The sequence below is a fragment of the Neopelma chrysocephalum genome, unplaced genomic scaffold (genome assembly GCF_003984885.1).
Source record: "Neopelma chrysocephalum unplaced genomic scaffold, ASM398488v2 Primary Assembly neopelma1_23, whole genome shotgun sequence".
Lineage (NCBI taxonomy): Eukaryota > Metazoa > Chordata > Aves > Passeriformes > Pipridae > Neopelma > Neopelma chrysocephalum.
The window spans coordinates 18,223,511-18,238,021 of record NW_020897691.1 but is presented as its reverse complement, the minus strand read 5'-3'; the positions used below and the strand labels follow the sequence as shown (position 1 = coordinate 18,238,021).

Below are 14,511 nucleotides of genomic sequence, written 5' to 3'. Positions count from 1 at the left end.
ACCTATTTTGACAAATAGGTGTTTAATAGGTGAATTAAAAGGATGCTGGAAGCTGTCTGCTAGCTTTGCGCCTGTATGCTTATGCTTTGATGGTACCCATCACCCGCCATCCAAAATTCCAGTCCTTTTTACCTTTCAGTTACTTAGGTAGTCCCTGAAACTTCTGCCTGAACCTTACTTCTTTTCAATAGCCTCCCTCAACCCTTCTCCACTTTATAAAGGTTATTTGTGTTCACATTCTGTTATCTGTGTCATCTTAATACAAGCAAAGGTTCATGCTTTGTTGTTGCAAGTTAGTAGGGATCCTCTGAAGTTAATGGAGTCATCCTGACTTAACCAGCTAAGCCTCTGGCTCTATATGTAATGGATTCAAACCATGTAGCTCTACTCCTGCACTACTTGCAGGAGTAGGGGAGATTTCAAGCAAAGAAGAGACTAGCACAGGATCATTTAAATTCTGATGGAGTGTATAGGGCCTGAGACCAGAGGGACTTACTTCCCCCTGCAAAGCTTACAGACACAACTGAGATACAGGGGCATACTAGAGAGTGGGCACAGAGAAGAAAGTTTGTTTCAGTTCTTGCATTGTATCTGTTAATAAGAATTAGAAATGAAAGCCATGCCTTTGTTAAAGGCAACTGGAATGAGAAATATGCTATTTCAGCAGAACTAGAGCAAAAATAGTTCAAAGTGATTGACAGCAAGTGTAAAAAAATGAGAAAAGAGAAAAATCTTATCAAATGTTGCTTGCCACAATGCAGGGTTGAAATTAACAGCACTGTCATATACAAAGAGTCTTCTTTTTAATCTTGTTAGGGTGACTAATGACATCATTCAGTTGCTTTCTTGCAATATACTAAAAGGAATGTTTCAATAGTTAAGCTAGCAATAAAGTAAAAAACAGGTCTTTTTCACAAGTTTCGATATCTAAAGATAAACACCAAATTGGTGACTATACTAAAAAATAACATACAGCAGAAATTGAGCAGAGGACAGAAGAACTAGCAACTGAATGATTAGGTAAGGTTCTAAAATTAAAATATGCATTTTTAATTGATAAAAAAGATTAAAATAAATATAAAATAAGTATAATACATGCATTTATAGAGGTAGCAAAGACATTTAGTTGTGATTTCTGACTAATTTTGGAGATAAGACCATAGAATTGACTATTCCCATGAAAATAATCAAGTTCCATATTATGCCTCTTCAGGCTTTCGGCTCACTTAATTGCTGTTTTAGTTCATTGTCCCAAAATCTGATTTCTGTTACAGTCAGGAGTACTACACAATCATGCTGATCAGCAAATGCTTAAATTCTAAAAATAATCATAGAATGTGTTAAGGACACTTTTTCAAAACTAAATATTTCTCCTGTCTTCCCAAAAAATATAATTTTTTTTCTAATGAAATTGTAGACATGGACTAAGAGAATATGGACAATCCAAACCACATCTAGAGAGTCTATAGCCCTATATTCTACTCCTCCTTGGAAAATGTAAATTTTTTTTGTCACTTTGTTTACTATCTTCCTACCTTACTCCATTCTCTCTAGATCAATTGAACGAGTGGCAAAGCTCAGTTTCTCCTTCTTCTCTTTCTCCTCCTTACTTCTCTGAGGCTTTGTATTTGGCTAAGCTCTCTAGCTATGGCTGAGCAAGGCATTCAAACCAATGATGGGATCTCGGTCACCTGAGGATTTAGGAGCAGACTTACAGGACAAATCTCTCTAAGGAATGATTGGGAAATAATTGAACCTGTCTTATAGCACAGAGACAAACTAGACCATCTCTTGAAATTCCTTCCAGTTCAATTTTTTTCTCAATCTACTGACAACAATGAGAATTGCTCCCAAGCTCACTACATAGAAAGCTTACCTAAAAGCTGTTCTTAGGCATTTTACATATATACCACAAATGAACAATATTTTACAGGAAGTTTTGAGTGTTCGAAAAGCTCAGGGCTGGGCAATAATCTAAGTAACAACACATATTTAAAAAAATAATATTTGTTTATGTCTGAGGGCAGATTTCCAAAAGTTATGCATAAGTAGCTCTTTCATTTGCTACTGCACTTGCAGGGCATCTGGAATATTGAAATAAAAGGGAAAAGTACAAATGAAAGCAAAAATGTTTCCTAGGACTTTTAAGAAAGCAGCAATAGGGTTTGAGATATGTTGCGTCCCTATATTTGTATGCGTAGCATTTCTTGGTGATCCCCTTTCTTTTCCTGTTAAAACACAATTAAATTATGTGTGCATATTTGTTTGTAGTATTTAAGATGAATTTTAAGGATGATTCCTGCAATAAAGAGCACAAAACAACATTAAATGAGAAAGAGTGAAAAAGAAAAGAAAGAAAAGAAAGGAAGAAAGGAAGAAAGGAAGAAAGAGAGAGAAAGAAAGAAAGAACCTTTTTTTTCTAAGGACTAGGTGTTAGTGAAACTATATTCCAGAGCATGTATGTTGTATAAAAACAGTCTGGAAAGAGCACTACAAAGTACTGTGCATATTTACATTTCATTTAGCTAAAGGAATGAATCTGATTACTCAATAGTCTTTTTCATCCCTAATTTTGACCAAAATTAATTCCTTGGCATCAGCAACATTGATTATAGGAGGTAGTAGCATAAACAAGCATTTCCCCTTACACATTTTGCCTTTACATCAGATACTAAGTACAGTATTATTGCCAAAAATGTATTCCTGAAATACATAAGAGCTGAGAAAATAGTAGTTTCCCTGCATATGATGACCTTTTTCTTGCCTTCTCTGTTATTACTTTAACTCAAATACAGAACTTTTCAAAATTATTAATATAATCTGTTCCTCTTTACTTTGATATATACAGTATAGCAAATAAAGCTCTAAAACAGGATGCTTTTCAGTAATTCGTAATTAAATATGCAAATTCCGCAGCTAAATTTGGACATGCAATTATATGACTAATCACATTCCAGAAAGCCAGAAAATTGCAATTGCATGCTTAAATAGATGGCCAAGCCCCAAATCCACATGGGTGCTCTTGTTCTCTCATTTCAGAAAAGACAGTTGCTTTGCTATTAAATGGCACCCAATGAAAATTAAATGTATTTGTACGAGCGATTTATATGCCATCTTAGACAAGCCTTTTCTCTTCTACTTTAACAGAAATTCAGTTTTGAAAATATGTAGCCCAACAAATGTTAACCTTTCTGCCATTTCATGTGTTGTTGATCCTTGACTAAATGTCTTGTTGCTGTAGACTGGCTGTGGATGGACCATATGGATCTGCAACCACAGACATCTTCCACTACCGAGTCAGTGTGTGCATTGCAGCAGGAATTGGAGTCACACCATTTGCCTCTATTTTAAAATCCATTTGGTACAAATGCTGCAACCCTAATGCAGTACTGGCACTGCAGAAGGTAGGTGGGAAACTTTATTTCTTCATTAAAAAGTTCCACGAGCGCACCTATTTAGTCAGGGCAGAGAGGCAATTCAGAGCTAGAGGCTCACTTGAGTGCTTTAACTCACTCTCAGAAGCAGTCACTCACTTTCCAGCTGCCACAGAAACTGTTCTGGGGTAGAGTATCCTGAATTCACTGTCATTCCCTGAGAAAAAAGGTAGTCCTAGCTGCAGTGTTTTCAGCAAAACTGAAGAATCAGATTTTCAATAGAAATTAGAAGTAAATGCGGAATGTCTTTCATAGCTAGACAGATAGAGAGCTAGAAGAGAAATTTACCCTCTTTCTAACAAAAAATAAACCTTGCAAGGTGATCTCCGTCAGAAGTGAAGGGCAGCACTTGCTCCTTGTCCAGCTGCAAGTTTCACAAGGGTCCTTCAGCTGTGTGTCCTGGTCCAGAATGCTGCATTCAGCAACCATTAGCTGCTTTTCTTACATTGCAAAGTCAGAATAAGAGCCAGCACAGAATGAACAAAAAAAGGCATGTAAGGTCTGGAGGAGATGCATATATCAAGATGCACATTACTACCTCAAACCACTTTAATTATTTTGTTGAAAAAATATAATTTGGTCTATAAGACATGGATGGCACCAATTAACATACTCTTTATTTGCTAACCTGTTATACATCTTCTGCTAATGGTATGTGAGGCAGCACTGGGGGAAGATAGGTGAAGAAGAGATAATGGGTGAAGTGGGGTGAGGGGCAACAAGGTAACAGAGGAAAAAACCTCAGCATTAAACATTCTCTTCCATATCCACCATGGCAAGTGGTAGCTTGTGGGCCTTACCACTTCTTTTAGCTCATTTTTCAATGTAAAAGCTAAATCAGGAACCATTCAACATTTCACATTTAAGGACAATTGTTGAAATTGCATTGGAGTGGACAGATCTCTGAGAGGGTCAATACATATGGAGCTGATTGCAGGACCAAGGGGCTGATCTTTTTAAATGGAAGAGTGTTAAAACTGGCATCTTAATGACAAGCTGCCACTGAAAAAGCATCTGGGATTTTAGTAACTGAGGAGTTGAGGACAGGTTCAAATTGCCAGGGGGAATCTTTGAGGCAGAAAAAGCACTGAGAAGGGAGGGAAATAAAAATGGAAATATGTGCTATATGTGAAAAGAAGTGTATTTGCAAACACCACAATTGTACCAGAATGATCTTTTCCACTGGAAGGAGAGCTATGTATATGTATATACACTTTACATATGTACATTATATATATTCTACATATATACAAGTAAAGTGTTATTATTTTCATTGCTGTTGATCTCTTAAGGGGAAAAGAACAGAATTTAACTATGCATTGATAGTATACCTGAGGGTGTTCATTCATAGCTTAGGCAGAATCTTGGGTAAGTGTGCCTGCAAAGATAAATGCATGGTGCATTCTGCCATGGTTTTCTGCTACAGAGTTCAGTTTTTCTGAATTCCTGTGAAATACAAGATTATCGTGATTTCTACATGTCTTTTCTTTATATCTTGGCTTCTTTATTGGTGCAGTTGGAATAATGATGTTTATTTTTCACAGGTGTTATGAGGCTAAATTTCATCAGTGCTTGTAAAATATTTTGAAAGTGTGGATGAAAGTTCCTGGGGAAGTTCACACCATTTCCTAAAAAAATTTAGCAGTCGTCTCAGTGAGAGTGATTAATCTCAGGGTAGCTCCACATTTTTTTTTCCATTGGTTAAAAGCTTCCACTTGTGGTATAATCACAAATAATTTAATCTTCCTCAAAGTATTCAGCACTCTCTTTCTGCCATGATGAGTACCATAGAAATGTCTATTAAGGAAATAAATAAGAGGTTTTTCTTTTTTTTTTGACAACTTCGTTTTGATTTGAGTACAGCTATCATTATGCTTATTGAACTAATATTTCTTAGTGTTGCCCACATACGGTGGAGATATAAATACTCACAGCTTCCATAATGTCTGCAGCTGTATAATTTAAAAAACCCAGCAAATCAAAAGGAGTACACATTTATCTAATTGATTCTTCACAATTAAATAGCCTTAGAGCCCTCATTTCCCTATCATTTTTTTGCAATGAGGAAGAACACTACTACTAGTCATGGCTGGAAAGATTCTACTGGCTTTAGTTATGCATAATATGATTTTTTTCACATTAGTGGTCTCATTTTTCAGATCAATTGCTGCTGAAATTGATAAAATTGTACTGATTCATCAGATGCTAATATTAGCAAACATCCACTTTCTTTTTCCTACAAAAGATGTAAGAAAGGTCCTGCTGAGTATCACCAAAGATACATCTAGCCCAGTATCTTGTCTCCAACAGTGGCTCTTCATGAACACCTTGGGAAAAGTATACAGACCAGAGAAATCATATGGTGATTAGTTTTTAGGGACACTTTCTCACCTTTGAATGACTTGTAGTTCAATAATGCCTTGATAGAAGATCTGTACCTCTGTGTTTAATATCCTTCCACAGATTTTTCTTCCATGAATTAGTTTAATTGCTTTTTTAATCTGTGTGGACCGTAACAACCACAGCACATTGGGCAATAAGTTTGGCTACATACTGTGCAGAAAACAAAATCAGCCTCTTCCATTTGCTTTGAGACTGACTGCCGGGCCTGAGGCTAACTTCTGCTTCAAGCTCTGCCCCAATCCACAGCCTTCTCTACAAAAATCCCGTCTTGAAGACCTAAAAATCTGGTCTTTTTTGCTGTCAAATGTAACCATCTTTCTGAGCTGTGTTTGAGAACATTTTAGGTTTCTTGCTTCAAATTTAGGGATATGAATTTGAATCTTGCCATGTATTTATATGAAAGGTTGCTTGCTGCCACCCTAGCTCTAAGTCAATGCCTCTTGCAGGCTGCCAAACCCCCATCTCCCACATGCTCCAGGCTGCAGGCACTCCTGTGCCTTACCTGGAGTGGTCCACTGGAGCAATTAATTACACTGAAGAAGATCTAGGATTTTTTTTTGTATGCTACAGCCCACAGGTAATGTGGTATACTGAAGAGCAGGGACGGCTGGATGTTTGCTGGGAGATGCCCAGCTGCAGGTGTAAGATGGTTTTGCAGGGACTAGACATGCCTAAGAGGGAGCAGCAAGAGTCAGAGGTGAGGGTACCTCCCTGATCATCCTCTGCTTCATCACTTTTTACACCCCTTTGGTGAAAAGCTGGCTTTGCCCACAGCTGCAGCTCCAACTCTGCCTTCAGGGAGCAGGGAGAAATAGATGGATAGTCATCAACAGACAATTATTAATGACTTTTCACGTGAGAGCAGTTGATTTACAAAGTATGTTCTTTCACCTTACAGGAAAGAGGTATCAGAGCACTTGCTCTTGCCTGTTGTACAAAATTCAGGATGTGGGAAACCAAAAGATAAATATGCATGAGTTGGAAGGGAGCAGAGCATTACAGAAATAAGTGACTACTCAAACCCCTGCATTACAGATCTGATTAATAGGAATACTGCGTCTAACTCAATTTGAAAAAAAGAGCACTTGGAAAATATAAGACACTTTACTTGGGCAAGCCATCAAGTTGATGAATGCAGTCGATATGGGTAGGGTGGGTGGAGACTAATGAAACATAAATCTAAACCAGAGTTTTAAGGGTCCTAAATAATTGCAGTCAGTTAATAGTATGAGGCTTACAAGAAAAATAGTAGGATTCAGAATAATTGTTTAATTATAGAAATGCACTGGTGCTGACTTTATTCTACTGTTTTAATAAGGATTAATTTTATTGTGCATTTATTGTATTTTAATTACATATGTAATATGTTGTGCTATGCTATGGGAGTCAGTGTAAAGAAAGGAAGACTTTTTTGTAACCACCATTTCTTTTAACATATTGTACTAGAAGTCCTCTTTGATCTAAGGGAAACGAATTCCTTTTACCCATAAGCCATCCTTCTTCACTGCCTCTTTTCTTTCTAAGATTATAATCGCCGCCAAAAATACTCCTTATAATGACATTTTTTCTTCATTATCAAATGGTCTCCACCTCTAAAATGTGAAAATCAGGCAATACAATGGGTCCTGCTCCAGCAAAACTGTACCAGGGATGAGCTTACAGAATTTCTGTAGCTTCAGAAAGCTGTATGCTTTCTCGAGAGGGCTGTGTCAGAAGTAGCTTGACCCAATCCGGTTGGACTGGCTATTACTGTGACAGCTAGGTCTGCAACCAATTAAAAGCACTCCTTCAAGCTCCATAGTCTGGAAACCAGTTCCCCAATTTGAAAACCATATTGTCTCAACTCACTGGCTGGCTTTTCTGCCTCCTCCCCTGAATGTTCTTGGCCCCCAGTCCTGCCCACATGCTCCCAGTTGCTACCCAATGCAAAATTCCTTATTTATTTAGAAATACATGCCTTCTCTCCACACACATGTACTAAATATACATTTCCATAAAATGAACTGCTGAAGAGACTTGAGAAATAAGATGATCAAGTAGAGTCTGGGGGAAGAAATTTCTCTCTACAAATCAACAGCCTCAGTGGGATGATTTTCAAGGTGCTGAGGATGTAGAGCAAGCGGTGACTTCAGAATTCAGATGCAAAAAACTACATAAAGGTTAAAGTAATAAATCTTACCTAGTTCTGGTAATTTAAAATCATGCTGGTTTTGGCCACAAAAAAAAAGAAAGGCAATAGAGTCAGTGGGCTTGCTTTTTCCTCATAATCTATGCCAGTGTAAATCAGCAGCAACCCTCCTACGTAAAGCCATGAGGTCATATTTAAGGCAAAATATCGAAACAGAAGGGGAAAAAATCAAACAGCCAAGATGGTTGGTACTAAAGTTCTACAGACAGACCTATTCCTGGGCTGTAAAAATACCCTACTTAACCCTGAATGCTTTATCTCTGTGTCTGTGATCATACATCATTTATATTTCTTACAGAAACCACAGATGGTCCCTTACAGTACACTCAGATATAGGAAACATCTCAAATTACTGTTAGTCTCTTTCACCAAATCTCCACTGAAGCATGGTATTACCACATTTTTCTCCCACCACCTTACCAGAAGTCTGACAACCTAGTATATAAAATCTTTGGGAAATCTCTTTACAGCTTTCTGGTTTCTTTCTCTGTTTTTTCACTTCAGAAGTGTCCAATATGCATTTTATCTTGTTGATCCTGTGGAAAAGGGCTACAATTTCCAAAATATCACCGCCACCACAATGACTGCCTTGGGGACATACCTTCCAATCACCTTTGATATTGTGGTACAATAAAAGACAGAGGGGCTGGTGAGCACAAAGAGAGATGGGCTGGAGGAAACTACAGGATTTTGTTACAAAATAAAAATCAGTCACAATAAAATAAATTCCAATCATCCGGTTTTTATAAGCTTATACATTGCCCTTCATGCTGTTCCTTTTTCATCTGAAATTGTTTTATTTTAGAATTCTTCCACGTTTGTGAATTATTTCTTTAGACACACTATAAAAATAATTACACTCAAAATTACATTGCCCGCAGAGGCCCATTCTAGGTCTGGCATCCTCTGGTCTAAAGTAATGGTGGAATGTGTGTCAAGAGCTACAGAATTCAAGCCATAAGAATTGCAATCAGATTTGTCTTGTAATTGTGGTTCATACTGCCATCAGGGTAGCACCTGGGCAGACAACCCAAGAACTTCAGACATTCGTCCTCTGGGTGGTGCAGGAACTCTCAGTTGAGTCATCTCCACAGCTGGACTGCCTTAAGACAAGGGACTGAGCTGAAACCAGAGGATTGGACTGGTCCCAGTCTTCTCCACAGCACAGCATTGCTAGAGGATATTTCCAAGTGGGTAATTATGACTGTGCTGAAGACCCCCTAAAATAATTCCTGATGGGCCTAAGAGGACCTGAGTCTCAGTGCATTGATAGATCCTGAGGGGGGAATCTCACCAGTCTTGATGCTCCACAGTTCCTGTTGCAAATGTATTAACTTGCACACAGATAAGACATTTGCAAATGGTCATCAGAAACCATTCCTGCAGAAGTGGTCACACAGGACAGCCTTTTATACATAGTAAATTAGTTAGGAGATTCTTTGTAAGCAGTTAAGACAGTAGATCACATTAGATCTTGTACATGCTGGAGTGGTCCCTGTGTCAGCTATAAAAACTGAGCAGAAGAAGTTTCTTGTGGAGTCTCACTGGTGAAGGGCCTTGAGGGGAAGCTGTATGAGGAGTGGCTGAGGTCATTTGGTCTGTTCAGCCTGGAGGAGACTGAGAGGAAACCTCATTGCAGTCTACAACTTCCTCTTGAGGGGAAGAGGAGGTGCAGGCACTCTGTGGTGACCAGTGACAAGACCCAAGGGATTGGCTTGGAGTTGCATCGGGGGAGGTTTAGGTTAGATATTAGAAAAAGGTTCTTCAAAGGTTGGGTACTGGAACAGGCTCCCCAGGGAAGCGCTCACAGCACCAAGTCTCACAGAGTTCAAGAAGCGTTTGAATAATACTGTCAGGCACATGGTGTGACTCTCAGGGATGGTCCCATGCAGGGCTAAGTGTTGGACTCAATGATCCTTGTGAGTCCAACTCAGCATATTCTGTGATTCCAGCTGAAGATGCCACAGGAAGGACTCTTGAAATGGAAATTATCATAATCATATGGACAGTGACTAACCATCTTGTTTTGAAAGATCTTATTGCCTATGCAAGCATTACCTTATGCCAAGATATTAATAAATTAGCTTCTTAAAACCAAACCAAACCAACCAACCAAACAAACCAAATCAAACTCTTTGCTATATTTGTGATTGACTGCAGTAGAGTAGGAATAGACAGAAATAAGCCATAGGAATGATTAAAGGATGCTTCTCCGTGACAGATCCCCGAAATGTTTGGTTTGCCATAGAGAGGATTATAGGATGACTTGATCCCAGCCTCTAATGTCTACATGGGGAACAAAACTTTAATAACAGGTTCTCCAATAAAATAAACAACAAAACAAGCTGAAAAGTGAAACTAGAGAAATCTAGATGAAAAAAAGTGTCAATTTTTCATAGAGAGGAGTTTTTCAACCTCAATAGAAAACTGATCTTAGGATATTGGTTCATTTTATACATTTGGCAACTTCAAAAATTATAGTGTCACATTTCTCTAGGAACTATATGGTCCAGTTTAAACATGACATACATAAAAAAAAGGAGTAGGAACATTCTGTCATCTGTTTTATACAGGGTATCTGACTTGAAAAACATAACTACCTTTTAACAACATCAACTGTTAACCTATGGCATAAGGTCTTGAGGAAAAGGAATTCCTTACTTCAGTGCTGAATGAAACTGAAATTAAATAAATCCAAAATTTGAAATAATTACCAAGTTATTTTCAAGAAATGAAGGGCTAGGGATTATAGGTCAAACCTGAGATACACTGTCAGGGGGAAGCCTGTTCAGTGCCTAGCACTTGTTCATCTTCACTAACACATTAATATATTCATTTATTGTTTAAGAGGAAAATTAAATTTTTAGAAGACAGAAACTACATCATCAAAATGATGTGTAATTATGTCTAAATTTACAGTGGAGAAGAGTCACACACTATATGGTTAATGAGTCGAGCCAGTCATTAGGAAGTTTTATTGAAACTTTGCTTTTTGTTAAATCTCTTTAATTTTATCTTACAGGTTTACTTTTACTGGATTTGTCGAGACCCATCAGCATTTGAGTGGTTTGCTGATCTTCTGTTCCATTTGGAAACAAAAATGGCTGAAACATGGAAAAATGATTTTCTAAGTTATCATATATTTCTTACTGGCTGGGATGAAAGTCAGGTAATAATGAAACTGTTACAAGTCTTAGTTAACGTACCTTGCTTTTCCAGTATGGTAACATACGGAACAGGAACAGCTGAATAAATGATGGATGAAGCAGAGAGACAAAAAACTGTAAATATGAAGACACTAAGCCGTCTGTTTTCACTTCACATTTAGGAAAACAGGAATGGAGTAATCAAGCCAGTGATTCTTGTCTTGCACGAAGATGATTACCAGGTGTCTCACAGAAAAGTGCATAGAGCCTTTCAGGAGCTTGTGAAGGGACGTTTTGTCCACATCTTCGGAATAGTCTTTCATTAGATTCTGGCATTTTTTAACAGAAATATGGAAGACTGTATAAAAAAATGTCAGTTTTGTTTACTCTTATTATTTACTATAACTTCTACTGTTCGCATATATGTCCAGTGCACTTTTGAAACCTCCTGTGCTTAGAACACTTTGGCAACCAGCTGTGTGGTCTAATTCATGTTGTTTGAAAAGACATTTTCTCTGATTGACTTTAAGTTTGCCATCTCATAATTTCATTGGATCATCTCACCTCAGGCACGTAATCCTTAGACTGGGTCAATATTATTGAAATTCCTTGGTCTTTACCTAAACCCAAATGTGTTGATTTCCTCACTCTCTTTTTTTTTCCTTTTTTTAATGGATCACTCAGACCATGCGGTGATCAGCTAGGCTCCTGCCAGAAAAACTATCACAGGAAAGTCTTTGCTCTACTGTTTTATTTCCTGCTGTCTCTGTTGAATGAAGGGCTGTCTCATAGAGATGAAAAAACCCACAAATTTCATAGAGCTTTTCCTTTTCTGCCTCTGCTGATACAAAAAACCCCATTGTTTCTTTCTGCTTTCCTTAGAGTTTCTGTCAAGTAAGGAGGTATGTGCATAAAGCTGTATTCAGAAAAATCTACTCCCATTGTGAAGTATATGGCAGTTATAGAAACCACCACTCTGCATTAGCGATATTACAGGGTATTACCTAAAACCTCTTTTGAAAGAAGCTATTGAGGAACCTAACAAAACACAAAGTTGCCCTTATCTCTCAACTATCATCATCTCACTTCCCTCTTGGGCAAACATCAGGCCAGAAGTCAGGTAGACAACTATTCTTGCTGGGGCACCTGTCTCTCTTCACTCATGTGTTCTGCACTTTTCTGAAGTCCCTTCTTTTCTTCAACCCCATCATCCAGTCTCCTGTCAGCACTGCTTTGGTATCTTGTGCTGCCTCCTTGCTTACACTGGTACTGCTCTTGTTTCTAGAGTCCCTTAGGATCCTACCTCTATAGGGCTGTGGGGGAAGAGGAATGCTCTTCAGTGACTGTTTCCCCTACTCTGACCAAGTCCTGGGCACTGTGCTCAGTAAAAGCCTCATCTTCAGACATCCACAAAGCTCCCTCATCTAACAGGACTTACTTATTTTTAATAAATTGCTGTTCATCACTCCTTTAAATTTGAGCCTCAGCACCAGTAATATTTGGATGATGCTTTACTTTACTTCTCCCTTAGCAAAAAACAAACCAACATTCTGTGCATTCTCTCCCTGTCTCACCATACAGGTTATCAGTGGTCAAGTGAAGCTGAACCCAAGAAGGATGGGCAATTTACACCTCCTAGTACACCCTCCATTACTGACAGGTGTTTACTCCTCAGACATGTTTGTTCAATGCTTTGAACTCTTTGCAGATTCCGTGTTGGCAACAGATGGTCAAGCAGATATGGCACGTCTGCCTCTGCTTGGACAAGCACTCCTGTTTCAGCTTATTGCTCCTTGCAATGCCCCTGAGATTCCTAAGCAATTTTAATGCTGTGAACTATAGCAAAGGCTAACACCAAAAATCCTCATGTGGGAAAGTTCCACTTAATGAGAACAGAAACAGCTCATCTGTTCAATGTAATTGCTGTAAACAATTAACAAATCCTGCAGTTTTCTACCTCCCACTCTCACCAAACACTTTCTTCCTTAGACTATTCCAAGTCCTTCAAGGCATTGGCCCAGACTAACAAGAACTAACTAACAAGAACTAACTAACCTTTTAGAAACATGACCTCTTGTGACAACTTGACAAGAATAATTGTGTTGGTAAGGAACATGGAAGACTCATTAGCAGAAGAAATATATAGTATTGCCAGGAAATGGATCTAAATCTCAGCAACCACTTCTGCAAAAGATGATGATGCTAAGGCCTGGGCCTGTTTTTAAACTTAGCTTTCCTCTGGTAATTTCTTGATAGTGACAGTAATGATGATAGTCTGTAAAGGAAACAAGCATATTACTCCTACAGAATAGCAATACAATTAGGAGCGATGGTGGATTTTGTTTTTAAATGCATATAGGAAGTACTCCGATAGCATGGTAATGGGTGTAGTATAGGAGATGAAGGACAGTAAATGCCCATGAAATCAGGATTTTTGTTGGCACTGGGAGCTGTGCAGCTTGCTCAGTTCAGTGCTTCACCTGAGCTGATCTTCTTTCTGCACCTGCCTCCACCTCAGGAGAAGAGTCAAAACACTGAGCGTTTTACACAGAATAACAGAATTCTTAGGACTGGAAGAGACCTCTGGAGATCATCCAGTCCAAACCCCTGCCAAGGCAGGGTCCCCTAGAGCAGGTGACACAGGAACATGTCCAAGTGTGTTTTGAATGTCTCCAGAGAGGGAGAATTCACGACCTCCCTGGGCAGCCTGTTCCAGTGCTCTGCCACCCTCAGTGTAAAGAAGCTTCTTCCTCATGTTGAGGTGGAACTTCTTCGGTTTTAGTTTATGGCCACTGCTCCTTGTCGTGTCCCTGGACACCACTGAAAAGAGTCTGGTACCATCTTCTTGGTATATTTGAGATATTTATATGCATTGATGACATCCCCTCGCGGTCTCCTCTTCTCTAGACTGAACTGGCCCAGCTTCTGCAGTTTCTCCTCATAAGAGATGCTCCAGACCCCAAATCATCTTTGTGGTCCCCTACTGGACCCTGCTTTTACTCTTTCTGAGCTGACACATCCACTGTCTTTTCCATCAGCAGCAGAATGCTCTGGACTTACTTAAGGTGCATGAACTTGCTAATTTTTATTGTCAAACTCTCTTACAGTAAACTTTGCTCTCTTTCCTAAACTCCAACTTGGCCTCAAAATAGTGAGTGTCACTTCAGGAACTGCAATGAAGGAAGTGTAGGATGAGATATTCAAAGGTTGAGAAGAGGTTTGGAAATCTAAGACCTGCCTCTAAAAGTGATTGAATCACTAGGCCCAGGTCAGTAAAGACAGATATGTAATCTCAACTCATTTCAAATATTTCATATCAAGAAACTGAGCTTCTCCTGAG

The 14,511-nt window shown here is 38.7% G+C and overlaps 1 protein-coding gene across 1 annotated transcript in view; it reads left to right on the top strand.

Moving 5' to 3' along the window:
- NOX3 (NADPH oxidase 3) overlaps positions 1 to 14,511 on the top strand; it is a 39,924-nt gene that overhangs the window by 22,647 nt on the left and 2,766 nt on the right. Inside the window, exons 10-11 of the mRNA XM_027683051.1 lie at positions 3,242 to 3,404; positions 11,048 to 11,194. Coding sequence (XP_027538852.1) covers positions 3,242 to 3,404; positions 11,048 to 11,194 — 310 coding nt within the window. The remainder of the gene's footprint in view (positions 1 to 3,241; positions 3,405 to 11,047; positions 11,195 to 14,511) is intronic.